The sequence below is a fragment of the Tyto alba genome, unplaced genomic scaffold, assembly GCF_018691265.1.
Source record: "Tyto alba isolate M040663 unplaced genomic scaffold, T.alba_DEE_v4.0 Super-Scaffold_45, whole genome shotgun sequence".
Classification (NCBI taxonomy): Eukaryota; Metazoa; Chordata; class Aves; order Strigiformes; family Tytonidae; genus Tyto; species Tyto alba.
Window position 1 is genome coordinate 1748699 of NW_024881321.1, and position 27801 is coordinate 1776499.

A 27801-nucleotide genomic window follows, 5' to 3' on the forward strand; every position below is an offset into this window, starting at 1 on the left:
ATAGCTTTCCAGAGATGACTGGTAAGCATACCATCAGCTTCAATTTAGAATCTGCAGAAAGATACGCTACTGCAGACCAAACAGCAAGCATGCGTTTTGCATAGGGGGGATATAGAATAATCAAGTAAATAATCAAAAATGGAATTACAGTAGAATTCTCGTATCTCTGCGTGAAATGGGTGATGTGGAGTGACTTTGTCAGACGGTCAACGGAAGAAAAAAATTTTGAGACAAAAGAAGTATCTGTGTCAGTATAGGGCAAGAAGCTTTGCTGTGGCAATTGTCATTGGTAGGTAATTCTTTGAGATATCCCCTGTGGATAGTCACAGTGTGAGAAAGACAAAGGGGGTGTGGGGGCAGGTCCTCTCGTGGTCCCTTACACGGGACAGCAGGACAGGAAGGAAAACAAATTGCAGAGGACAGTGATCTAATAAAACCAGAAAGTAATCACCATAGCTACGCAGTCATTCATTTTCTAAGACTGGAACAGAAGATGTTCAGCTCTTCTCTCCCTCCGTTTTCTTTGTTACACAAATGCTATCAAAGCCTGCAACAAGTGACAGCCTTGATATTTATGCATATAAATGACTGCAGCTCTGAAAGAAGCCTGGGCACAACAATGTGAAGCAAAGAGCCATCGCTCCTGTCGGCTTCTTGCTCCGCATTGAAAAAAAAAAAAAAAAAAAAAATCCCCGAGCATGGCTTTTCTGCCCTCCTGTTGCTCAGCATGGTGCACGGACACTGAATGGCTCAAGCATTTTTCAAAAGTGGAGCCTTGTGGGAGCCAGCCCCAGCATTAGTATTCTGCAGCAGCCATCGCTGCCTGTGCCCATCAGCGCCAGATGCTCGCAGAGCCAGGCTCAGCAGACCACCAAAGCACGGCACAAAGCCATCGTTAGGAGCTAGGGTTATACATACAGCAGAGCAAATGATCTTTTTTCGAGCTATGAGCAACTACGCTGAAGCGGGGGGGGTGGGGGTGGAGGGGAGGAGTATAACAAATCAGTACAGAAAGAGCTTCAGTATCTGTTTTACATTAGCAAAGATGTTTTTACTGCAACACTTTTACACCTTTTGTTATGTGGCTTCTGTGCTTATAAAATGGCAAGCCTTTCTGTTTTGGTAAGAAATAGAGAAACATAAGAAAAACAGAAATATGAGGCAAGGAGCTAAGAGAAACTTCCCCTGAACTGATGATAAATTGCAAATTGTTTCTATGCTACTAACAAGTCTTTTTGCTTCAACTGACAAGGAAGAGGGGGAAACAACACCATTTCTCATGACACAGTTCAATTTGCCCCCGGCAAATTGTCACAGAAGCAAATGAAAGCTCTGCATATATATTAGCCTTCTGTGCTACTAGTTAATCCCACAGAAAATATCAAAATGCTGAGGCATCTATTTGAAAATAAGCTCCACAGTTCTCACAGCTATTACATTTTTTTCTTTTCTACGACAGAAGGGATTAGTTCTCTTTGAGTTGGTAAAGCACTAACATTGCTAAGAGATAATTATTACCGGGATTGAGAGAGTGTTTTACAATTCTAAACTTTTTACTCCTGTTAGGTAGCATTAACCACCCATGAGAGGTTAAAGCAGTCAGCCCAAAACGCCGCAGGGCTGTCACACTTGATGTCCTAAAGCTGGGAGCTGAAGGTAGCCTGATATTTTATGACTGAGCTTTGGATGGGTCCGTCTCCATATATTATTTCTATTTGTTGCTGAGGCAATATTGCTGAGCAGAGAAGAAAGAAAGTCCTGCAAAGCCGAATGGCTGTCTTGCCCCGTGGTTCTTCCTCCCCTCCTTCATCTGCCCAGAAACCAGGATCCTTTAATCAGAAAGACAATCTGACAGAAAACAGTGGGTGCTGTCAAGTCTGTCTGTGCCAGCTGTCTCGTTTTGGTACAACTTCACTGAAATTCAAACTGCCTTGTCGCGGGGACAGACAGGACAGGTCTGTCTAGCCTGCTTGCCTGCATCCCCTCCTTATTGCGTGGAGAGAGGCTGCCGCCTCTCAAAAACCCGAGGAGGATGATCTTGCCTTCCTAATTCCTTTCCTCCCCCCTCCCACTGTAGGGAACAGCGGTGCCTGCAGACAACAACCCTCTTGACATCTAGAGCTGCCCCGGCCAGAGGTGCCTAGCAGGACAGCTATGACAACAGCGGCAATCTAGTGACACAGACACCCACGGGGGAAGTGGGAAGCAATGGTTCTGCTTATGCATATATGGATTTTCATATAGCTCTGCTGCCTTGGGATGGAGGGGGCGTGGGGCAGCCACCACCCCTGAGAGGCACCGTAAAGACATAAAAGTGGGGTACCTGGTAGCACCATCCTTGCTGCAGCTGGCCAGCAAGGCAGGGCTCCTGGCCCGAAGCAGGCACAAGCCGGTGTAACCTCAGGTCAGCAACCCTAGCAGCTGGGGAGCAGCTAAGCTCATCTACAGGCACAGGGAACTAGGAGCGACAACTCCTTCTCCCTGGAGTAGGTATGCCTTTCACATGAAAGCACGCTCTTGTGCAAAATGTCCCTAGAAGAAATGAGCAGAGTTTTCTCCCGTGCCACCCGAATAACCCTAGGTTAGAGGAGTCTCTCTCTCATATTTGCTTTTCGGCCCCAGCAGTTTGCATTTTCATTTACACACCTAGCTCCAGCAGAACGGTTCCTGCATTATGTGGCCGTGACCTGGCAGTCTGGTCCCTCTTTTAAGAGGCGCAGGCTGCATTCCCCCTGGAGCTGCCCTGCACAAAGACCGGCTCTGTCTTGGGTAAGTGCTTCAACCACTTTTTAATTTCAGCAGTCTTGGTGACATCTGATTTTCCAGGCTTCTCCGGTGGACTTGGATGGAAATCCACTGACTGCCTAAAACCAGCCCGTATCAGAGCTCAGGAAGGAGAGAAGCACCTGCATCCCTGAAATGCCTCTCCTAACCCTGTGCTGGTGAATCAAGATACAAACCTAAAGACCTCTCAGACTCACCAGGAGATATTTAATGAAGAGTTACCTACAGGGTTAGGCAAACCTGGTAAGTATGTGAGCTAGGGTGGAGTCTATGGCAAAGAGATTTTAGGCAGACCGGATCCCGGCCCCAGTTTGTGAATGGGAAAGTGCACTTCAAAACTGGCAGATATTTTCAATTTTCTAGCCACCTACATTTCCAATCTTCTATCCAGGAAACTCAGAGGAAGTATTCAACTTATAAATACTTAAGTATTTTTTTTAGCTGACCCACAATGTTGTATTGAGAACCTGAGCACTGGAAAACAAACTTCCATTTTCTTTCTGTGGCACGCTGCTTCATGGGAACCAACACCTGAACCTCTCTTACACCGTACAGACTAGATGCCCTTATCACTACATCAGGCAGCACGATTTCACATTTCATTCTGACCAAATTGCACGATGGACGACAGGAGATGTAAATCAGGCAATGGGAGAGGGTCAGAGTGAATGCGCAAACTTCCGAACTGCAACTGCCATCAAGCAGTACTTCATTAGCACGAAATAACTGCTATCAGGAAATAATGGAATAATCCCAAACTGAACATTATAGATCAGCGTACTTTGTTCATTGTTAATAGATCAAAATATCTCAACTGTGGGCGTGTAAAAAAAAAAAATAATCACTGTATAAATAGTGTCAGAAAAAAAGCACCACAATATTTTCTAATTGAAACTTCCTGGGATTTCTGTTGCACAGAAAATGTCAATATTTCCCTATTTCAATCCTATTCCAAAACACAAAGAAATGTCAAAATGGTAGCATTTCTCACCGAACGGGACCTTCACATTTTATTTGAATCCAAGGCAAGACTGACCGTTTCAGGTGTAGTAACTGAAAGGCTGATGGGCAGACACCGGCAGAGGCTGTTTCATAAACAAGGAGCATCGCTTTACGGGCAGCTGCAGCAGGAGCAGTCACTGGACACCTCTGGCAGCAGAACCCACTGCTAGCTCACGCTTTGATGAATTATGCAGCATCAATAATCTTTCGAACAAGCAGGATGTGACAGAGTCACCAGCTCCTCCATTCCCTTTCCCTGCTGTTTAATAGCATCTGACAAATGCAGGGCTGCAGGATAATGTGCTTCTCGGCGCGCCCTGCTTTGCAAACCACCTCAAACTCATGAAGGATGCTCAGAAGGAATAGGAAAGGGGATATTCTGCACAGCACAGTGACAAGAGGAGAAACCTCTGTCACACTGCCATCAGAGCAGCACTTTCCTGCGGAGCTGCAGTTGAATGCTCTCTGATGGAGGTAACGGTGCCAGGACACTCGCTCCTCCATGAGTACTAAGATGGTATGGGCAATGCACAGCAGACCAGAATACTGACAAGCATGGCAAAATGGTCAGTCTGCTCCTCCAGATGGACACATGATATAGGCTCTCTGGGATGCTATCCAGTTGCTGTAAAACTGAAAAGAAAAAAAAAAAAATGTTTTGAGCAAAAATAAAGCTGGAAAACTAAGCCTATTTTCTGTCTGATGGAGATAAAAAGCTTTCTCTGGTACATTAATATGAACAGTCTTACGAGGTGTCAGTGCCCTTGGTGTACCGCATGCAGCCAGCCCTGCGGGAATGAATCTTATCAAAAAGTGATACTTCATGCTCACAGAGGACCTGCATCATCAAGCAAAGGCGATGGCAGATCTCATCATGCGGTACCTTTGCTGCTAGCTGGTGCAGCAATTGCTGAAGCTCCCCACTGTGCCGCAGCCCCCAGGGAATTCTCATCCCTCCCCTACCAGCTACATTTCCCCCACCTGCCTAAAGGCAACTTTTCATGATCAGCTTAAGCTGCTGTTGAAAGGGGCTATCTCATTCCATCTCACATCCTCCATCTCTCCATGCACTCCTGCCCACTCCTTGTCATGGTTTAAATCCGGCCAGCAACCAAACACCATGCAGCCACTCACCCTCTCCTGCCCGGGGAACGGGGGAGAGAATTGGAGGGGTAAAAGTAGGGAGGCTCGTAGGTTGAGATTAAAAAAACAGTTTAATAATTGAAAAAAAATAAAACAATAGTAACAATAATAGAAAATACAAATGGGTAATGCACAATGCAATTGCTCACCACCTGTCAACTGGTACCCAGCCCGTTCCTGGTCAGTGATCCTGGAGAAGCCAAGATCCCGAAACGACAATCCCAGAAGTGAGAGAGACACCCCCCCACCCCTGGCCCTTCCCAGATGACCGTCCTCTATATACCGAGTATGACGTTACGTGATATAGGATATTTCAGTTTGGGTCCGATGCTCTGGCTGTGCTCCCTTCCAGCCTCCTGTGTACCTGCGCACTGGCAGGACATGGGAAGTTGGGAAGTCCTTGATTTCTTTGCAACAGCTGAAAACATCAGTGTATTACCAATGTTATCCTCATACCAAATCCCACACTGAATCCAAAACACAGCACTATTCTAGCTATGAAGAAGACAAAATTAACTCTATCCCAGCCGAAACCAGGACACTCCCTTCTGTTGGCCTGGGTACTTGCATAGCTACACATCTTTGGTGGTTCATGCAGCTGCACCCCAACACTTGCTCTCCTGTTTGCAGTCATATGGTCTATGGTGCCAAGATCGCCAACTCAGCTTGCCTCCAGAACCACATGACCCCCATCTTTTTTAACAGAAAACACAATCATTTTGGCCCAGAGTCATCCCATGGAAGGTCAGGTACCTGACAGATGGGAGGTTGGCCGTCCTGGGCTCTTTTTAGTCCATGGTGAGAGACAGAATCAAACCTCAGATAAGGCCCATCACCCTCCACTGTCCACAGGTGTAGTGGGAACCAAGTAACTCCACATCCATCTTGGGTGCCTCAGCTACGCAACTAAAACTGGGGGGAAAGTTTGTGGGCCTACCTGCTTCTCTTGAAGATCATTCTTGTCCGACGTACCTTAACTTGCCGTACCACTTTGTCAACAAACAAGAAATGCTTCTGTGATGAGCATTATGGAAGCAATGCTCTTGAACTATGTGACTGTCATGTCTTCCATTACGTTGTGCAAACCCAACTTCTTTGGCTCCGTTAGTCAGGCTGCCGACTGCCTGTAACAAGGCGAAGTGTCAGGGACTCCTTAGGTCACAGATACACTCTCAGTCCCCGTTTCCCTCATCTCCTCGTTCACCGTACCGCAGCTTTCTCATCCCCTGACTACCTGGCAGCCAAGAGGCGGTTCACGCTTGGTATAAAGGTACGTGTGTGCTGCCTGTGGGCTCACTGTCCAGCTGTAGGTTAGGAGAACTCACATTACAGCTTTTTTTTTTCTCCATGGAGACAAAAGTTTATCCCACTGCCCTTCATCCACTTCCAATGAAACAATGGGGGAAGTTCGTGTCTCTGTGAAGAACGAAGGCACAGGTTCACATCATGTTTCTCTTCAGAAACGGGTTAAAAAGAAAGGGACAGAAGTGCGATGTGCTTCTGGCTGCGTAATCCCATGTCCCTGACACTGCAGCCTTCTCCTTGCTGTGTCGGCGTGTTCTATGTAGGCATGTCAAAGCAGAGCTGTGCTTCATCACCCAGCAAAAAAAGACCGCCAACTCTCAGAAGAAGGTGTGTGGGATCTTCACGCAGCCAAACTGTAGGAACCCACAGTGGGTGCTTTCACACCATGGTTACAAGCAAGCAAACTTCTTGGCAATTCCTCACAAACACCCCCTCAACATAAGGATTTTTCTGCCAATGCTGTGGTCTTCTCCGTGAGCAGTTTACACTCGTGCTGCATGGTGCTCTTGCATCCCGGTGTTCTCCCCCCGCCCCAAAATATCCTGCTGACACCATATGTTACATTGGCAACAGCAGTGTTAGAAAAAGTCAGAATTGCAATTAAAAAAAAAAAAAAATCCTTATCATCTACTTATCCTCTGGAGAGCACTGAAATCTTACTTCAATACTCTCCTCAACCACGGATTTAGGTACTAACTTGCTGAAAAACAAGAACCCCAAAACGGTAGTGTACTCGTTTATCTCCAGGGATATTCTCCTGGATGCCAACTGGTGTCATTTCCCCTCTTCCTTCCCACACAGTTCACCACAATTCAAGAGCTGTCTTGGTGTCTCAGTCTGCACACGTGTCCGTGACACAAAGCAGATTCACACGACTTGGCATCTTCCGACTTCACTATCTTCACTCAAAAGCCACAGTCTACCTCTATTTTTCTATCTAGGGGCTCAAATGGCTTCATGACACAGAGACTAATTCTCACAGGAGACTCCATACCCATAAGAGTATGGGTAACATAAGGAAAAGAGTATGGAAAATTTTTTTTGATACCCTGAAAAGTATTTCTGACCTGTGGAAACCAGCTGACAATTGTCGTTCTGTGTCTTTCAGAAACACACACGAAGACACAATAATCAGAAATCCCCGAGTGGGGAACTGAAGCACAGTGGTGAGCTGCTGCTCGCAGGATTTGCCCCAGTGAGTTTGGTGACGTTACTGGCACGAATGAGCCTGGGCCATCTGGGTAAAACGTGGGACTTTAGGTAACAGCCTATATTGCTGCTAAATTGAGTCCAGCGGAGAAACACAGGGAAAGGGCATTAATTATTAATGTTCAACTACTACATGAATTTGCTTTGTTGTTATTTGATATTGTATGTGGACTTTTAAAAGTCATCTCACTTTTTTAGGGGGGGTTGGGAAGGGAGGAGGGCCTGAAATTGAAACACAGAGAGCAGTGTTCCAAACGGCTGCAGATTTCTACTTTAGAAGAGTTAACCTTGGCAAAGATGCATGCCCTTCCCAATCATACAGTTTTCCCAAAGAAAGATACAGATCATTGTATTTGGCAAGAACCCAGGCACTGATCTTTGCTATTAATATCAGATTCTGTCCAGAGCTGAAATGGGTAGTAATTCAGTAAAACTCCCATCAGCAATCACCAATAAATCGAAAGCCGTACAATGTATGCCAGCATTCAAATTGCATCCAACCCCATACTGTTCAAAGTCCTTTGATTGCAAGCGTTGTATTTTTTTTTTAATATTCAACTCCTATGTAAAGCTGAGATTCTCAAAAATATGGTTTTTATAAAAGGGCAGAAAGAACACTGCCTTAAAAAAAAAAAAAAAAACAAACAAGAAACACCGTACACTTGAGCAGCTAACAAAGTTGGTCCAACAATGAGCTCCCTACCTCACACAATGTACTCTAGTTAACTGAGAGTGTGACTTTATGATGGGCTTAAGACAATTTAAGGCTTCACTGCTGGCACTTTTTCCCAACTATTCCCAGCTAAGTGTTTCCAGTACTTCCTATGTGTCAGGACTAGGTGCAAGTTGAAACGGCTAACTGAACAAACTGAAAAGGAGTCCTCATGCAAAGTGTAATCAGGATTGTGCCTTCTGGTGGTAGTCAGAGACCTGATCTGGCTAAAAAATGTTAATTTTCAGGCAGGCCTCTTCTTTTAATGAGTTTACTTTTGCACAAACCTTCGTGGTATCACAAAGAGGTGGTATGGAAATCCAGCCAGAGGGAAGGCAGGAGCCACAACAAAGCATCTACACAAAGCATCTAAAGAAATTATGGGATCAAACCCTGAAGCATGGTCAAGCATTGCCACGTCTGTGTCTCTGTAGACAATCAACAATATTAGCATCCCAGCAAAGGAGCCATTTGGACTTGACAATAGTGGAAAACTGGTTTGAGTCTCATAATCCTTTCATTTGACAGCAGTGAGTGGTTCAAAAGACCTGCCCCATACCAGCTGATGGAAAGGGGAAGCAGTACTAGAAAGCAGGCTTTGGTGGTGGTGCTTCATCCTCATCCCATATAGTGGCAGCCAGGAGTCACCTGGTAAACGTTTCACAAACCTTTTAGAAATTACAGATACAAGATTTTTTTTTCCTGGCCTGTTAATCAGCAAATATGTGGTGCCAGCAAAAATGAAGCAGGCAGTGGGCATCTACTGCTCTAGGATGTGGCACACACCAATTATCAAATGTTCCAGTTCCCCACTGAGCTCGCATAAATAAATTTTAGTTATTTATTTTTAAAAGTCCAAATTAAAGAAAACACACTATGATAATGTACCGCAGTCACAAAATGAGGAACCTAACTTGTTGGCATTGTCAAAACAGCATGCATTTAGTAGAAACTGCCTTAATAGCTTCAGCCTTCACAACTGTTCCGTCCTTTGACTCGGTGAGTCAGATGGCTTTTCTGTTCCACCACACACAATTAGTGCCTCTGAGTCAGGAGTTGCCATGGGACAGATTTAATTTTTTTTAACTACCCTCTTTGGGCTTTAACAATTCAGACAGACGTCTCAACAATTTCCAGATCATTCTCATCACTGTACCAGCTGAACTTGGAATGCCAAGATCTCTCCTGCAGCCCATTGCTCAGGGTAAAAGACCCATTAAATGGCTGTCTAGCTCCTTGTGGTTTTCTGGGACAGCAGCAGTAACACTTCCACAGAGGGAAATTTAACCCACATCACCTAATAACCCAATTTAACTTTCTTTGAAATCTTTTCCATAAATTTTTACTAGAATTGTGTGTCACCCAATAGCTCAGTCTCTATCAAAGATTTCCGATGCTTCTGAACCATGACGGTAATGAGAAAGGGGGAATATTTGCTTATGTGGCTTTCATTATGATTATGTGTGCTTTAAAAAGGTGCAAGAAAAACATTCAGATTGTCTTTCATACATGAATTATTGTTATTTTTAATAACTAGTCCAGTTTTTATCAGCTGTATCTATATGACAGGAGAAAAACCTGACTGGATGTGGTCAGTGAACTATATACAAAACAACAAAACCTGAGTTTTGATAGCTCTGGTCCAGTAACTGTTCAAAGTACACTTATAACCCCTCAATAAAGAAATCCCATGCTAGTACCAAGTCAGTGAGAAGTAATTTAACTGTGGGACACTGCTTGGTGCATGTTAAATGATCCCAAAGAGTGAAACTCTAATTTTAACAAAGAGATATATGGATTTCTCCAAGCTAAATACATTTAAACAGGAACTTCAGTCTTTACAAGGGGAAGGGCATGCTTGTGGCTAATGCCATGCACTTGGCATGCAAAAAAAAACAAATCTAGATTTGATTTCAAGCAGAGTTACAGATTTGTTTTGTGCGTGTCTTTACACATGACTGCTCCTCATTTATTTTTTATCTTCTCTTTCTGGCCACTGGCCATCTTTAGTCATGTCTTTAAGGACACGTTTCCTCTCTACTCCTTATGCTTCTAAGATCAACCTCAGCATGCTATCTCCCTACTAGAACAGCATCCCAACCTCAACTTCTTGAAAGATAAAAGCGCAGATAACAATGTTAACTCAGTGTCAACATCTCCAGCATCATTTCATGGTAACTCCGTGCCGTTCCTGACATAGTCAAGGGTCCATTTGCAGCTCCTGAAAATCAGGATGCATCATCTGTGGGTGCTTGTGAATGAGACTGGGATGCTGGTGGGGCTGGTGCTGTGTGATCAAATACCACAGCAAAACAGGAAGAAGTTTAAAAAAATATGCAACTGAGAGGGAAAATTAGGGACTGGAGAGCAACAGGACCTGCTGATGTTGCTCTGGGCTGATGATTCAAGTGGAAATACAGGAAATTCTGTTTAAACATAAGAAAAACATTTTTTACTGTGAGGGTGGTCACTCGCTGGAAGAGGTTGCCCAGAGAGGCTGTGGGGATATTCAAAACACGATGAAACATTGCCCTGAGCAACCCATTCTCACTGCTCTCTCCTTGCTTTCAGCAGAGAACTGGGACTAGACAATCTCCAGAGGTGCCTTCCAACCTCAACTTTCTGTGGTTCAGAACTATATTTTTCTATCCTATATGCAAGCATTTGCTCCTTCATCGCGGTGGAATTTGATGACAAGCAGCTACATAAATTTGTTTTGCACAGCCAAAAACTGCTAGGCAGCATGTAGCAATGACATTTTCCTTCTTCACACAGCCACAGTGAGAAACAGCATCGCTCTTTACCCCCAGTAGCATAACACAGGCCAGGCAAGATATGCAGAAGATGCTTGCTATATTTTCCACAGGAGCCGACACAGATTTCACTACTATATAAAACACCTGAATTTGTAACACTGACAGATGCTGCAGGCTAAGAGCTCTACATGATTTGGGTCCAATTTCCTCTACCATTTTCCCTCATACCTTAATTAGTCTTCCTTTTATAATAACACCTTCTGGAAATGCAGCATGATGCTGGCAAGCCCACTGTAAATTGTTTTTACAATTGTATTTAATACATTGCATTGCCAGCCATTGTAGAAGCATCTCATTTCTCTATGGAAATAAGAAACAACATACTACAATATATCTTCATATTGCAGTAAAAAAATGTAATTATATCCTTACACTTATTAAGTTACACTGTTTGGAGAAACAGAAGATACTCAGTCCAGCAGTGCCTGCATCAGAACCAGATTGAACTAACCTAAGTTAAAGTAGGCAACTATATTATGAAATTTTAGTTTTGTGACAGATTTTTAAAAGTCCAAATCACACCCAGTCCCCTTCCTGCTCCCAGTTAATTTTCATCACCTTTATCAGTCAAGTGAAGGCAGCCAGATTTTGAAATGATACACAAGTAACAGGAAACCATTTCTCCACACGCTGTTGTTAAAAGGCACATACACATTATGCACCTACATAATATTATAGATCCTTACTCTCCCGTAGCTCCCATGATCTCTGCAACCAGAAAGGCTACATCTTTTGGTTGTTTTTGTTTTTGTTTTTTTTTTTTGTCAAAAGCTCCATTAGTACCCATTTTGACAGATTCAATCCCTCCATCTCTGGAGTGTTTGGCAACCAAAATTCTAAAGAATTAGAAATGGAACAACTTCTGGAGACACTGACTTCGCTCTCCTCTATAAAGGATGTAGTGCTCAGGCTGGATTTGACTCTCTCTTTTTTTCAGGGATACATTTTCCTCTTCACGTTTCCTTCCAACAATGCTTACAATCTAGTAACTCAGAGAGGGAAGAGGAAGATCCTTGCCAGGTAACATCAAGAAGCAGATGCCATGGTGGTGGGGGTAAAAAACAAAAGAAAAGACGGTAAAAGGCAACCCAGAAAGAGCAGAAGAGAGAGGCAGCATAGTGTTACACACAGCTGGAATGGAAGTGGTGTGAAATCTGCCACGTAACTGCCTTGGCAAGCTCCGAGTCTGGATGGACACGTGGCCGAACACTGACCCCCCCAACCTCCTGATGGACTACAGCGGCACCCGAGTAGCTTCTGATGGGTCCTCAAAATGACAGTGCATGCAAATACGCCATTTCTACTTCTAATGAGGCTCTCACTTCACAGCTGGCCTCAAAGTAAACACACTCAAAATGAGAGCAGATAAACACAGCACTGAATCAGCAAAGAAAGGTATCGCAGCTTCAGGAAAACAAAGATTTTCCCTCCAGTTCAGGACAGCATTATCTTTTGGGCAACCATTTTTTTTTTTTTTTCTTATTTGAATATTGCCACTTGACTACATGCCACTAACTCATCCTAACTGTCTTCACTAATAATTGCTAGGTGTCTAAAAAAGACTGGGAATAAATCTGACAGACGAAGGACATCAATCAATTAGGGCATGTGGTCTCGGGCTAGTTCAGGGTGCACACACAAACACAGGGTCTCAAGGGGCTTTTCATAAACAGTGGGTGCTGTAGCGCTGGTGATTTCCCATTACCCATGGCCGGATCCAGCATAGAGAGCAAATACCTCTCAAGAAATAAAATCTACCACTCAAAGTGCCTTTAGGGCAGCCTATTTCAGCTGGTACGTGGAAGTAGCCTTAGCACCTCACCCTGCCCCTGGACTCAAGAATAAGAAACCTTGCCCTTACCAGCCCTCCGTAAAAACTGCAAGTTTTGCACGAGGATTCTTGCCACTTGTAGAGAAAATAGAGTCCAAAACGAGCCCAGGGAGCCGATGCAGATGACACCGAGAAAACATTGACCAAATCCCAAAACAAATATCTGAATTTATACTAGCATAGGAACAGAATACCAAACAGAAAAAAAAAAAATTATGAAAAAGAAACACGGTCAGTAACCCACATATTTGTAAATCTGCCAAAAGAAACTGCCCTGTGCTTAATTTTTAGAACCAGAAAGTGGGTGAAATTCCATGGGTTAGGAAGTATGTGCAACACGGAAATGAAATTTTAATAACCCAGCTCTCAGGTTTACCGTGGAAGAATACAAACAACCTGAAAACAACCCAGAAGGACTCAAGTAATTTCCCAGCTGCTAAATGAAAGACAGTGGGGCAGAGGAAGGCAAATTACCAGCTTTCCAACTGCAAAGCAGGTGAGTGACAAGCCCTTTGCCTCATTGAGAAGCACAACATGAACCACTGCATGCTATGGGGGTTTATTATCTCAAATGCTCTAAAATCTGCCACAAACTTGCATCCTATCCCATAGGGCCAGTTTTATGTTTCATTTATCGACTTAGCTGGAACAGTACAAATGTGTATCCAGGCAGCTCCCTGCTGATTGCCTTGCTGAAAAATGTCAGGGGAAAAGGGAAAAAAAAAAAAAAAAAAAAAAATCACTCAATTCCACAGTTATTTCTAAGACAACCTGGTTAAATTAGCTCCAGAGCAGACTAGGTATAGAATATTTCAAATGTCACAAATCACAAAAGTCTTGCTTCAAAATTTCCACTTCTGGTTTGAGTCTTTCTGAAGAGCCATTATCATAAATGCAAACATTATGCAGAGGAGGAAATAAGCAGCCTGCATGAAAACACCCCCTCCCTCATCAAAAACCATCCCTAAAACACGTAGCTCAAAGCAATTTGAAATTAATTAAAATGTTGACAGGCAGAGACTGTTGCTTATTGTGCTGACCAACACTAATTAATTATTTCATTGTGATTTCAACTATCGCTATCCATATGCCACCCATGGTCTTTATATTTTGGCATTATGTACTTTGGTCTCTTCTGTGTGTGTAAAGTGACGAGCACAATTCCCTTCTGTATATGGTTAGGGATCCCTAATGGTAACTGAAAACTGTAATTGAAAAGGTAATTGGAAATATGAGCAAAAAGAAGCTTAATGCATTCCCTAGATTAATGATGAGCACACCAATGGGCAAAACTTCCTAATAAGACAAAGCACACCTCCTGCTAAAGAACAAAGGGAAAAGTGGCTAAACACACCAGAATCCGGGGGGGGTGGAAAAAAAAAAAAAAAGAAAGTCAAAATTAATTTAGCATTTCTCTTCCTTGAAATCACACTGCTGAACCTTTCAAAGCTGCAATATCTCAAAACCCAGCATCCAGCAGACAGGTTTGCATGGCCTATTTCCTCTGCTCAGTAAAAAAAGGCACACAGTGGCACACAGCCACCCTGACGACAGCCAGAGCCCACACGGCAGATAACTGCTGCATTTTTAATTTTTTTTTGCAGGAATAAGCACACCCTGCAAACTCCGGTACTCTTTCCCAAAGTACTTGCTGTGCAAACCCACAAATGTTAGATGAATGCTGCTAGTAAAACGCCTTTGTTGGGTTACCCAAAGCTGGGGCACAAGGGCAAAGAAGAAGAGAATTGAGATGCTGCAGAAGACCCAGGATCCAACCAACCCAGCAGGCAGGACTTTGACCTGCTGAAGTAGCACGTCATCCACAATAACTGCTGCCATATGCTTGGGGAAAAAAAGTACCAGAAATAGTGCATGTGCAGAAATCCTTCCCCTGCCATACAGCAGCCGATGAGACTTTACTTCTGACTTGGGGGGGTTCAGGGTTCCTATGTGCTTTTGCGTTGGTGCAAAGTCCTGCAGCTTGTTCAGCTGCTGTCGCTGCAGCCAGTGACAGAGGCAGCTGTAGTTAATTCACCTCCTAAATCTTTCTTATCCTCTTCTTGGCACATCTGTGGAAAACCGTTGTCGGGTGGAGCTCATTCAGAAATTCAGAAGGCTGTTCATTTATTAAACACTGAAACTGGAGCCTCATTGCTACCACCAAATAAGACCCCCATAAAACCAAATCAGCCTGTAATCCTTCTGGTTTAGATAAACTCCACTTCATTAGAACAGGAGCTTCAGGCAAAGTAGCTGTAGGTAATGGAGATTCTTTGCTTTTTAATTTGTAACAGCTTTGTACTATGTTAGGGCCTAACAGCATCATTGATTAGAGTGCTTTCTGTACTATGAATGATACCACTTGCCAGATCTTTTCCCCAAAGAAATTAAAATGGCCAAATCAACTTTTTTTTTTTTTTTCCCTAATATCTCATCCCCATTAATCTTTTCTTCAAATGCATTATGCACTCCCTGACTGCCAGCTTCTGACATGAAAGCATTTCTATTTTACTGAAACTCTTTTAAGTAGCTGGTTTTGTTACTTTTCCACTGTCTGACCAAACAGACCACACAAACCCCACAAAAGGCAAAGTTAAATACTGCTACCAGTGAAACTGTATCAATATAATCTTCCTCGGGAGCAGAAAAGAGAAAGAAGGATACTGTCCTGTCTCCTGAACTTTTGTGTCTTTGCTGGAATGAAAATATCTCCTTGTACTGACAAATTACTGGTGTTGAAATACATCTGTAACCCTCACATATTCTGGGCAGCCGTGGTCAGCAAGACACTGAGGTGACCACAGTTAACATGACACACTGCAGCTGCCACACAACCAAAAACTGCCCTCACAAACAGCTCATTTAATAATAAAAAAAAAGACTTACAAATGTAATTTGTCACCTGTATTTGCAAAATGTGTAGCAGTCATGCAAAGTTGGTAAGGGATCAAAACCAAAATTTTAGATGAGAAATACTTTGCCTATACCTTGTCTTCTGAATTTATCTGCCAAATAAGCACTCCTACCAGGCAAAAAAAATTGTGAGTTACCACTCGAAAAGCAGAGAAAGCTGGCAACATATTCCCCAAGCCATCACCCAAAATTGTGAGCTAGGGGGTGGTGGGGCACACAGCTGGTGTAACCAGCCCAATTCAGTATGTTTTTTTCTATCACAGAAAAGTTGATTGCCTGGATTTTGCCTCCCAATCAGTTCAAAAATTATTTCTGAGAGCAGGAATCCAGAAATCTATTTAAACAACAGAATTGAGGAAAAAGCTGCACTAAATTCTCTCTCTCTCAGACACACACACACTGAGCAGATGGAGGAAAGACAGCAAGCTCCCTGCTAGTCACATCAGATCAGGAGCCAGACATTACGAACACTGTCTGATCCAGCTCTTGTTGAAATCAATAAAAGCCCTCTGCTGAAGACCATGAGAGATGGAAAATAACCCTCTCCACGCTTCAGCCAGAAAGTGTGAATGAGAAAAAACTGACAGCTTTCTTCCCCTCTGATTTTCATGGTGCTTAAAGATCCAGATTATAAAACACAGTTTGTCATCTGCGAGTTTTTGATCTGCTTGCTTGGCACAGACGGGACCCACGTCTACGTGTGAATCAGGGAGACAGGCATCACCTTGCACTTTGACAAGAGAGAGAGACCAGTGACTCCGCACGAATAAGCACTATTGCATCTCAGAGTGCTGTGGATACAGTGTGTCCTACAACTAAAAATGACTGGAGTGGGTAGTTAGGGGACTGAAAAAGCAGTCCTTGTTCCTTAAAAAAATTGCTATTTTGCATTGCTGAAAAAGAAGGAAAAAATAATCCAGAGATCAGCATTCCTCTTTTATCAGTTGGATAACCTGAAATTCAACCGGCTATCATAAACGTGAAGAAAGACTTACACTTACTAGAGCATCTATCATCTTTGCTTTGCAGAATTTGCTCTCAGTGCTTCCTTAGCATCAGTTTACAATGAGCATTCACTTATTCCTGCATCCCCCAACACTAATGACATTCATAATTTCAAGCTCATTTGGCTGGAGGACTCATTTGCACCGGCCACACTGTGTCTACAGATTTTTTTCTCATTTCATCTTGCATTCTTGTGAGGTCCAGTATTTATGACTTTACACATCACTTGTAAACATCCAATCAGTTTAATTTTCTATATTGTTTCTAGACATGGATCCAAGAAGAGAAGGAACGGGGGCTTTACTGTGTCAAAGTGAACTCCATCATAACACTAGGTTGATGTTAATAAATATTAGCAATGAGAAAAAAGGAAATATGAGAACATATTTCAAAAAAATTCTCAGTCATACTCACTGCTGGTAGAGGACATACGGCTGTACTCAGACCTGCAAGACAAAGATTTTAGTTAGACCACATTAAAACTAAAAGAAATAATGAAAAATGTACCTCACATTGCGTATTGAAATAGCTTAACACCCAGTTAGCATTACTTTTGTGCTAAGATAATTGGAACAGGTTTTGAACACGGCCTCAGAAAAACTGGCATTTCACATGAATTTTGAAAACACCTGTGTAGAGTAAAGGAACTATGGTTTTACCTAGGGACAATTCATGCTACCTAACTTTAGGTGTAGAAATTAAAGCTCAGAAGGCTCTCTGTAAGTTAAAAATAGACTGCTTCAGACACAGGCTCGGAGCAGAAGTCTACTGGATTTTGACTCTGCTCCGCATCTTCCTCACCTTATGTCCTCTAAATGCTGCTTTGCAGATTTTTCTCGCTTTTTAAGAGAACTCTATTCAAATACCAGAATTTTTATTGTTCTTTGATCACAGCTGGCAGGGAAGACACAAAAATGAGTACCAAAATATAAACATTTAGATGACAAAGCTTTTTGCTTTAGGGAACCCTTTCTCTCTTCAAGACATCTCTCAGTAAAACCATACACCCATCGGTTCTGCTTCAGTACATACTGGATTACCTGCGAAAAAGTCAGAGCAGTTTTTTCATCAACGGTGCAATTAATTTTGTAGCTTCATAGAACCCCAAACTCCTGAAAACCCCACTCTGGGCTAATTAAAACATGGTCCATTTATGCCCTAAGGATTCAGAAATACCAAGGCAAAAAAAAAAAAAAAATATGCCATCACTGGATATTTAAAAAAAAATATTCAATTTCCACTTCTGAGGCCCTACCTATGGCTTCTGGGTATTTGGTTTTGGAGTTCACAGTCACTGGGTCCCCAAACCAGACCCCACTCACCAGAGCTCTCTGCCACAATGAACATCTTGCACATATGTCTTGCAGTGCCCTGAACACAACAGGCCAATTGTTCGGGAGCAGTAACACAGTTCTTCGATCCAAACCCAAATGCTTGTTTTATATAAATAATTGCAACAAGTTTCCAATATTATTTTAAATTTAAAAAAAAACCAAACATGAGCCTTGACTCCTACGATATTTGTTTGGAAATAGATACCATCTAGGCACATTCTCAGGATACCTTCCTACTCCAGGCTTTCAGGCATCCAAGGAAATAAAGGACATCAACCCCACATAAATATAGTGGCTGCTTTGATTTTTATATGGACATAACCCTGCAGAAGGACAGTGTCATCCCCAAATTTCATAGCCCCATGCTTAGCACTCAGACGCAAAGATTGCTGGTTTAGGTGAGAAAGGCCATGAGGAACTACCCCCAACTCTTCTTGCCAATGCTGCTGGATCAGTGAAAGATGATACAGTCTGGATTTTTCACCACGCTCATGAAAAAAAAATCCACCGACACCATCCAGTACCCTGAGGTTATGGTAGCTTTTGAAAAAGGTCTGTGCAATGCAGGGGAGAGACTTGCTGGTGGGGGCTTTCAGCTCTCACTCTCTCTCCTTTACTAACCCCAGCACCGCCAGCAACTTGGATAACACCAGGGAGCAGGGAAACATCTTTGTGGCAGAGGCTACAAGATTAGGTCATTAGTTAAAATCTTAAAAATCTTTAAAGATCTTAAAAATCTCAGCTGCCCCGTTCATACCTGCTACACAGCACCCCCTCCATGAATAAAACATTATCCCTCAGTCAACCTGCCCAGGACCCTCGTGTAGCCGGGAAAGGCAGAGGCAGTAACGACACGAGCAGACCTCCTTCCTCCTACAGCTGGGCCAAAGGGAAGAGATCCCAGGGGCTGGGCTACGAAGTGCTGTGCGGGCCAGAAAGCTGCCTGGGATTTTTAGCAGCGAGTCACGTCGGTATCATTTGGCACCACGTGTATCTGGAAGGGTGCGAAAACTGTCTAACACGTCACCATTCGCAAGCCCAGAGGCAAGCGATATACATCCAGCTGCCTCCAAGCATCCCAGGCAAGGATTCATTTCGTCTGCACTTCTGTTTGAAAACAGCCCGGGGCTGTCCCACAATATATCTGTGTTCAGCAGTTGGTGGCTAATTCAACATGAATCTGCACTGCTCGTATTTCGGATAGAAACGAGACAACATTTTGCCTTTTGTTTGCTGCAAGTGGAAGCAGCTTTCTATTACTTCACACTGTTATTTTATTACCCCAAAGTGCTGCAGGCACATTATAGGACGTGGAGAATTAATGAGTCCTGAACCAAGGAAATGGCAGTCTACGTACAGGCAGGACATGAAAAATGAGACAAGAGGAAAAATAAAAAGATGGGGAGTGAGAAAGGAGGAGACAACAGCGTGCTTGGAGACTAATTGCACAGACACATTTTAATAGGCTTTAGAATTGTATTGGGGGTTTTTTATAATTCTAATACGGTTCAAGATAATACTTAATTCATGTTTGTTGCATAACTGACATAAAATTAAAAAACAAAAAAAAAGGGTAATTAAGCTCAAAGGCTTATGTCAACCTCAGATGCTGAAATGAGGACTGTACCCTCCCTAAGCTTCCTCTATAGTCAATAAAAAGAGAAGCCTGAAGTGTGTCTCTCCCTAGCTGTTGGCTCGAGATGAAGCCTACAGAAACCACAATCCTAATGTAGGACCCTTGGCTACACGCACAAAAGCAAATGGGATGAACGTGAGCCTCTCTACGTGCTCTCAGGGCCAACCTAAATCACCTTTTGTCCTCCCTCTGACTCCTTTCTTAGAATTTCTTTGTCTTGAATCTAGTCCTTAAGAACAAAAACAACAGTGTTAGTAAAAGCCTTAATATTTTCAAAACATGAGCACGAACCATTTAGATTCATGACATGTACTGTGAAGTGGCTTACAAAATATTTTTTTTTCTCCTGATAGTCAGCTATTTAGGATACTAAATTCTGAAGTTTCTAGAAGTCTTTTAAACTGTTTAGACTGGTATACACAATGAACATACCCTTTGACAAGACTGTGCATTAGAAAAATTAAGTACTGAAACAAATATCTCCTGGGCCATGTAGATTCTCTGGACATCGAGCAACTCTGTTCCTTCCCATTCTTTCTATCCCTGTTTTAAACATCCTGAGTATTGGCTTCTCTCTGTTCCCTTGGAAGAGGATTTTCCCATCAGGATAACTCAAGAGTAAAGCACTCCTGTGCTTTAATGGTGACAGACTGGGGCCATACTGGGCTCAGAGGTTCCAGGCCAATTACATGGTCTTGCAGCAAGCTATTTCCTCTGATAGATATTACATGATAAATAAAAGGAAACAGACATTCAGGACAGAAACTGAACAAATGGATGACTGTTCCCTTTATAGGCACATAATGAGGAAAAAATGATCAAAAAGGGTATTGAAGCAGTGGGAGGTACCGAAAAGGAGGGCTCATCGCTCAGTCGAGAGACGCATCAGTCGTCAAAGGGTTTGTACTCACTGGTCAGCCCACCAGCAAAGAGGATCTGTGGAGATGTCAAGAGACATTAAAACAGGAATGTAGAGGCTTGAGATAAACGTGGGACCTCGGTTCCCATTAGCACCACTGATGGACCATGTGCATTATCACAGCATAAGGCCTTCAGGAGCACAAAAGATCCCGAGCAACCCTCTGAGATCGGCATGCACTACTCCTTGCTGATTAGTGACACAGAGCCTCAAAATACGCAAGGAAGGGAAATAGCCCACTGAAAACCAGTAAGTAGCGGCTAGCACAACTTGCAGTTACTGAGTACTGTATATAAAACCAGACTAAGCCTGTTTCTTTGGGTAGGAAGCACAGCTGCGTTACGTCTCTGAGTCACACAAGCGATGGAGCTAAACCAGCGTCGCGCTTGGGTTACTTTGGCAATGCTGCTCAGCCGTGGCCCAGCACCACGCTAACACAGCTACAGCAGTGACACCTACAGCAGCAAACAACCAGGCTCAAGAGAATTGTCTGGGACCGAGGCCAACCTGCCATGAAACAGCCTTGCACCTGTACCGTTAAAAATTCTTGCCTTCCAAACCAGACTGCCAAGTGGTCTGCGGGGAACGGTCCCCGGGGCCGTGGGAATGTGGTAAAACAAGTCCTTGGCCCACAGTAAAACACACCCGAGGATCACATGGGAGAGAGCGAGATGGCTCCATCCAAACCGATGCCATCAACCAGCTTAAGTATTCAACAACAGGGACAACTCTTCCCCGGTGCTCAGGGACACTCCCCCCCATGCTGTCGAACGCACTGCCACGGCTGTAACTAGGGCTTCCGAGCCAGGCAGCATCTCCACGAGGCAGTCTGCTGTGTAAAACAAACACACATCTCTCAAGCTGTTCTAACACAATACCGCACCATGATACGTCCGAGGTCTCCATTGCCAGGGCTACTTAATCCCCACCCCTCACCCGGAATTGTGGAATGTTTATTAGCTCTTCTGCATCCTTCGCTTGCCTAGGACTGATGGAACAGCACCTGCTGGATTCACATTTCCCCCTGCCTTCTCTATCGAGAGTTGCTTCAGATTTCACTGCTTCATATTAAGAGCTGTATTTAACAGTTTCTTTGCCTTCCCTCCCCCAGAAAATGCTCCATGGGCCACACGGGAGGGTTTTATAGCGGTTCAAGCACAATGCATGAGTCAGAAGATTTAGCTTTGTAGCTCCGCCTTGGGTTTCTTCTCACCAAATTCCTGTGGGTCAGATTACAATCTGCTTCACTAGTATCAGTTCAGAGCAAATCCATTACCTTCAGCCGTACTTCTACTTCTGTAATCAAGATGACTGCGGTGGAGTAACGCCGAGTCACTTGTCTCAAAACGCCTTGCTCCGGATTTCTAGTGGAGTGATGAAGTCAGACGACGGATTCCCATCCCTCAGCTCTAACTGCTCCACACAGGAGCTTATTGCTAACAGCAGTGTTTGAGGCCCCATGTGAGAGACATCATCATCATCATCATCTAAGGAGGAAAGGCTGTTTGTAATCTTCTGAAAAGCGTCTGATGAGGCAGGGCCATGCTGTGCTTTAGCGCACACCCTGCTCGCCACGCGTTTGCAGAGCGCTCCCCGAGGGGACGCATCGGGACTCGGGTGGCACGTACCCACACGCCCGCAGCCGGGGGCTGAGCCACCCTCCCGAGGTCCTGGCGCTCTTAGCTAACACCAGAAACAAGCCCAATTCATACCAAACGCCTAACCCCCGCCCAGCTACTGTTAGCCGAGGTGAACCTCGCTGCCCGCTGGGACCCAGCTATCACGGGTGGCAGCGCAGACCTCCTGGCCACCACCGTGGGATTTAAACTCTATTTCAACCCCCTTTTCGGTGCCTAGACCCGGTGCCGTGTGCTCACAGGTCTGCCCGCCCTGAGGTTCAACCGAGCCGCGAGTAAATCTGGTTAGAAACGGTGCCTCAACCCCAATTGGTGACAAACAGCTCAACTTCATGTTATTTGAATGTTAAATCAGAGACAAGTTGTCTACCTTGACGCAGCTGGAATGATGGATATATAGGAAGTGAAAGTCTCAGCAGCAAAAAAATAAAGAAGAAAAAAAAAAAAAAAAAAAAGAAACCCCCAGGTAAAAATAGGCCTTAAAATAGGTTTTAGCAGCAGTGATTTGTATTCCTGAGACTTTCCCATAGATGGATGAAATATGTGACAAGAGACTGACATGTCATATCAAAGGATTACCATACAGATGACAAAGTCATAAGTGTTGAATCCCTTTACACTAGAAACATGTGACATGAAAGCAAGCTCTCACCCCAATAAACCATCCAACTGTTCATTTGATAATTTAAGCAATCCCCTTCTGACTGAGGACACACACAAATCACAATACTCTTAATACTTTTACCTTTAAGTGGGGCACACCCTCTTTTTTTTATGCTGTCTCATCTTCTACTATCAATTTTGTTTTCTGCTTTAGAGCCTCACACATTTGACAGAACTGCAACACATAAAGAAAGGATTTTATTATCTGCTTAACAGATAAGTTAACAGAGGCTCAAATAATTTGTGATTTTGCCGGTATCACACATGCAGCTAGTGAGAGTCACAAGGAAAACCACCAAACAAGTATAGCACAGTCGAAAAATTGACATAATTCTACAAAATTATCTTGAGGGACAGAACCACAGGAGATAATGTAAAGGAGGGAACAACCCCTCTGAATAATAACTGTAACCAAACAGTAACAGATTTTGCTGAATATGGGTTAAAAACAGCTGCTGCATGGTACCGTGTCCTAAGCTTCAAACATCTTTTGTCTCTCTGTTTCGCAATGGATTTCTCTCTATATTGCTGAACTGTTCCTTCGCATTTGCCTGCTACCAAAGAAACAGTATAATTTTCCTAGTTCCCAAAATTTATCAAATACTCAGCAATTAACTACTAATTAATTCAGTTTGCATTGTCAATATTTAGGTTTTAAAGTTATTATACAGAAAAAAAAAAAAAAAAACTTGTACTTCAGTAATGTCTCCCCACTTCCTCTAAAAAGATTCATAAATTATTTGAAATATAAGTGGAAAAGTTGAAAATATAAATTATTTAAGTTAAAAGTTATAACTTGTCAAAACTTTAAATGTCTCCTAAGTGAGGAAGGAGAAAACTAAGGGTTTAGGCAAACTTTGATACTATTAGTAAGTTAATGATTAAAGTGTGAACCCTTTAAGACATGGGCCCTTACAGCTGGTTTAGGGAGCAAGTGAAGTTCTGCTGGGAATTGTCACATCTATTGAAATCTTCATTAATGCCAGCTTTCTCACTGAGGTGTTATGCTCAGTTAGGGCACATACACCTGATACACAGGAGAGAGCATTCCTATAGAAGTAATCCTTGAACACAACTAGCACAACCAAAGTTTAGGAATAAAAAAATTAAGACTTTAGGTCCGAGAAACCACTTGTTTTCCATATTCACTATAGTCCCTCGGGATATCAGTCCTGAATACAATGAATTCAGCTGATGCTTTGCCCATTGCATGCATCAGTGGTAGCAAGAATCTGTCTCATTGCTTCAAAACTACCTGCCTAACAACTTCTGAAATTGTCTTAGCTTGTCACTTTGAGCGTTTTGGCCCCCAAACCCTTTGCTCTGCTATTCAGAATAAGGATATTGAAATAACAGCGTTTACATGGCTTGTAAAATCAAGAAAATTTGAAAATGAACATTTCTACAGCTCATCTTAAGTAACTTCGTATTAATATTTCTAGCTTTTTTTGGTTTTGTTTTGTTTTTCTTGACAATTTCTCTACGGTTCTTTAAACATACATATTTCTCCTCCGCTCCATTTTTTTCTTCAGCTTGTTTTTCCATCTGTTTGTTTTCTAATCAAAGACCAAAGAAAGGTCATTTTTTTCTTCCTAAAATGCCAGGTTTTATAGAACAAATCCACTACAAAAATTATTGCCAGAGAAAGATCTCTGTCTCCCATACTTCTGGGCTAAAAGATTTCACTAGCAGATGAAATAAGGTTTTCATACTAAAAAGCCCAAAAATGCATTTCCCAAGAAGACAGAATTTGTACAGGCAAAGTCTTCCAGACCAAGGATGGTCAAACTCTTTCCAATCTCATTAATAAGTAGCCAATATATACTAATTGGATTATATGTTCTACTCCCTTTATTTAGGTACTTGACAACACCAGCTCAATCCATTCTTATTGGATTCAGGAACTCAAAATACACTATTTTTGTTCAGCAGCTTCTTTGCCAAACCTATTTACCAAGGCAAATGCAGTAAGAGGGACATATTTCCCAACGGGTTAGGAAAACGAAGGCTTCAAAGTATAACTGACCTTGCTGGTGGCACAGAGTTTTGCTGGCTCTTGTGGCTGGAAGCTGTAGCAAAACCTTACGGGACACATGCCCCGCCGAGTGCGTGATGTACCCGGCTGGTCGGCTGCTCTAAGCAGCTTCAGCGGCACAGGCTCCGTGTAAGAGCTCACACATCAGTACACGCAACCATCAAGGTGACAAGGGCTTGCAGCGCCTGCGTTTCCTACAGTCACTATCCACTATTGTTCCCTGAGCGACAGAAAGGAACCACTTGATGTAAAACTGTTACTGAATTACTCCGAGAGTTGTCTCTCCTTATACTTTAAGAGGATGATGGGTGAACTTCAAAGTAGTTAATTTATTTTTTTTTTTTTTTTTTTACCATTGAGTAATTGGAGAGAAAGGAAGGCATCTCAACTCAGCAATACCTATGGTGGGACTGAGACAAAGCAAGAAGTAGATCCTCTGGTGAGAAGGAAAAGCAAGTGCTGTGAACAGTTGGTTTGGTGAGAAAACTGAAATATAAACATTGTGAAAGAGACATACGCAACATGTTTATCAGACTAAAATAGCTGCTAAACAGAACTAAAAATAATAATTGAAATGCAGAGACCCATCCCTTTTCAAAATAAACTTCAGTGCAAAGCACTGCGGTTATTAATTGCCATATGTCATTGTTTAAATTCTCAGGCAGACTCTTCCGCTAACCTACACTTTCCAGTGTCAAGCCCGGGACAGGGATGCTTCATCAAATCATCAGCATTAGCACCTCATCAACACCAGACACGAGTGGCTGTCAGGCTGGTCACTGAGGTCTAAAGGCTAATGTCACCAGCTGGGTCAAATCCTTCCAAGTCCCTCTCCCAAGGAAACCCAGGTTTTCTATTCCAGATAAACAGCAAAATCTGAGTGACTTGACCCATCCAGGATTTTTTGAGCTTTGAACCAGACATGAATCCACTGATTATTTTGTCTTTCTTTTACCCACATTCCCCAAAGATGAACTAAAACCCTGTTGTTCCAGTATCTGGAAAAGAGGCCTGGATTTTTTTTTTTTTAAGCTCATGTCACACAAAATATTTTAAAGCCTTCACCATTAGGTATAACCACAATACAAAGTAATGGAAAAAGTCCTTAATTCGCAGACCACAGAAGAGATCCAAAAATTGATTTGAATTAATAGCTGGATATAGGAAAAAGATTACCATATTCCATTTCCACCTTTTGAAAAATATTTGTAGTACTGCTACTTCAGTTTTGATGCTGTGCACCTGACACCACTTTGCAAAGAAGAATTAGCTTTACAGTTTTGCAACAGTCAGACTAGAGAGAGACCAAAGGAGATACACCAGATAGGGAGCTGGGAGAAAAACAATCCGGAAAGCAAGGAGGGAGGAGAATGAAGACCTACGAGAGAACAGTGTTAACAAGGAGTGGACAACCTCCTTTTGTCCTTCTGGAGCCAGAGAAGGAGCCAAGGCTCCCTGTTGCTCTTGAGGTGATAGGGCAGCAGTATGTAGGATGGGCTGGAGAGCACCTCCCTCCCTCTCCCACAGAGACCGGCTGCGGGTGGGAGCTGAGTGGGGGGATCCCAAGGATCCCCCTTGCAGCTCCACGATCTTAGCAGAAGCCAGCCAACAAATCAACACAGCACACCTCTGGCAGCGGGCTCACGAAGGCAGAAAACAGTCCTTCTCCTCGACTCTGATATCACACTTAAAGTTCGGACAACCACCAGCAAAGTTGAGAGCCCTTCACCCGGTCAGCACGACGAGCATCGTGACAGCAACCCAATTTCAGGGTGCCTGCAAATCTACCCCGTTTTTGTGGGTGGCTCTCTGACGGTCCCTTCTGAGAAGTCGGCTCTGTCTGCCCGATGTTGTCCGGGTGTCACTGCCCCAAGGGCAGAAGAGGTGTCTGGAGATGCTTCCAGACTATCCTCGACACAATTTACCCCGGGGTACAGGGACGGTGTGGACCGATGTGCCTGCAGCCCAAAAAGCTCCGTGCCGGGTCCCTCTGCTGAGGCAGCCCAACGTGCTTTGGAGCTCAAACTTGAAGCCCACGATCCCTTAGTATCTTCCTCCCCACGTGTAGGAGGAGGATGGTGGGGAGCTTTCCCCTACTCCAACCGAAGGAGAGGGGTAAACTCCCCCCGGGCTTCCCAAGCACGGCGGTGCCCCGCGGCGGGAGCGCTCCCCGCTTCCCCGGGGGATCACGCAGGACCCCCAGCCCCGGTGTGGGAGGAGGAAAGGGAACCCCGCTCTGAGCGGGGTGCCGTCCCCCCCGTCGGAGGGGAGGGGGGGTGGGGGGGGTGGCTGTGCCCGGGACACGGAGCTTCACCCGCGACCCCACGCCACGCCGCTGCCCGGGACGCGCCGGCAACAAGTGCACAGCCCGCCGGCCCGGGGGGGGGACCCCAAACCCACCCCCCCTTCCAAAGGCCCCGCCGCGGCCCGGGGGGATGGGGATGGGGGGGGGGGGAGAGAAGGGAAGATCCATCCCCCCGCCACTCACCCGCCCGTCTCGGCTCCCGAGTCCACGCAGTCGTCCTCGCCGCCGGGCTGCTTCTCCATGGCGGCAGCGGGGCTCCCACGCACGCCCCCCCCCGCCCACCCGCGGAGGTGGGGGGAGCGGCGGCTCCCCCAGACCTGCCTCCGCCTCTGCCTCTCCCTCCGTGGGCGAGAGGCAGCGGCCACCGCCCCCCCCCCCCCCCCCCCCCCCCCGCGTCGGAGCCCATCCTCCGGCCCGGCCCCCCCCCAACCCACGGCGGGCGCCGAGCCCCCCTTCCCCTCCCCCGCCGCCCCCTTGCTCCGGGGGGAGCCCCCTCGGGGGGGGGGGGGGGGGCCGAGGACCCGCCTGTCCCCCCCCCCCCCCCCCCCCCCA

General features: G+C 44.3%; 1 protein-coding gene across 3 annotated transcripts in view; it reads right to left on the minus strand.

Moving 5' to 3' along the window:
* Positions 1-27543, minus strand: part of FAM124A (family with sequence similarity 124 member A) — a 44631-nt gene extending 17088 nt beyond the window's left edge. The window contains exons 1-3 of one of the 3 annotated variants that reach the window (XM_042806233.1): positions 27433-27540; positions 20540-20626; positions 17135-17166 (exon numbers count right to left, since the gene is read on the minus strand). In XM_042806233.1, coding sequence (XP_042662167.1) covers positions 17135-17166; positions 20540-20556 — 49 coding nt within the window. In that variant the 5' untranslated portion in view covers positions 20557-20626; positions 27433-27540. Of the gene's footprint in view, positions 1-17134; positions 17167-20539; positions 20627-22991; positions 23080-27432 lie in introns of those variants that run through there. The other 2 variants (XM_042806232.1, XM_042806234.1) reach the window with 2 other exon arrangements.
* Between the last annotated feature and the right edge of the window lie 258 nt (positions 27544-27801).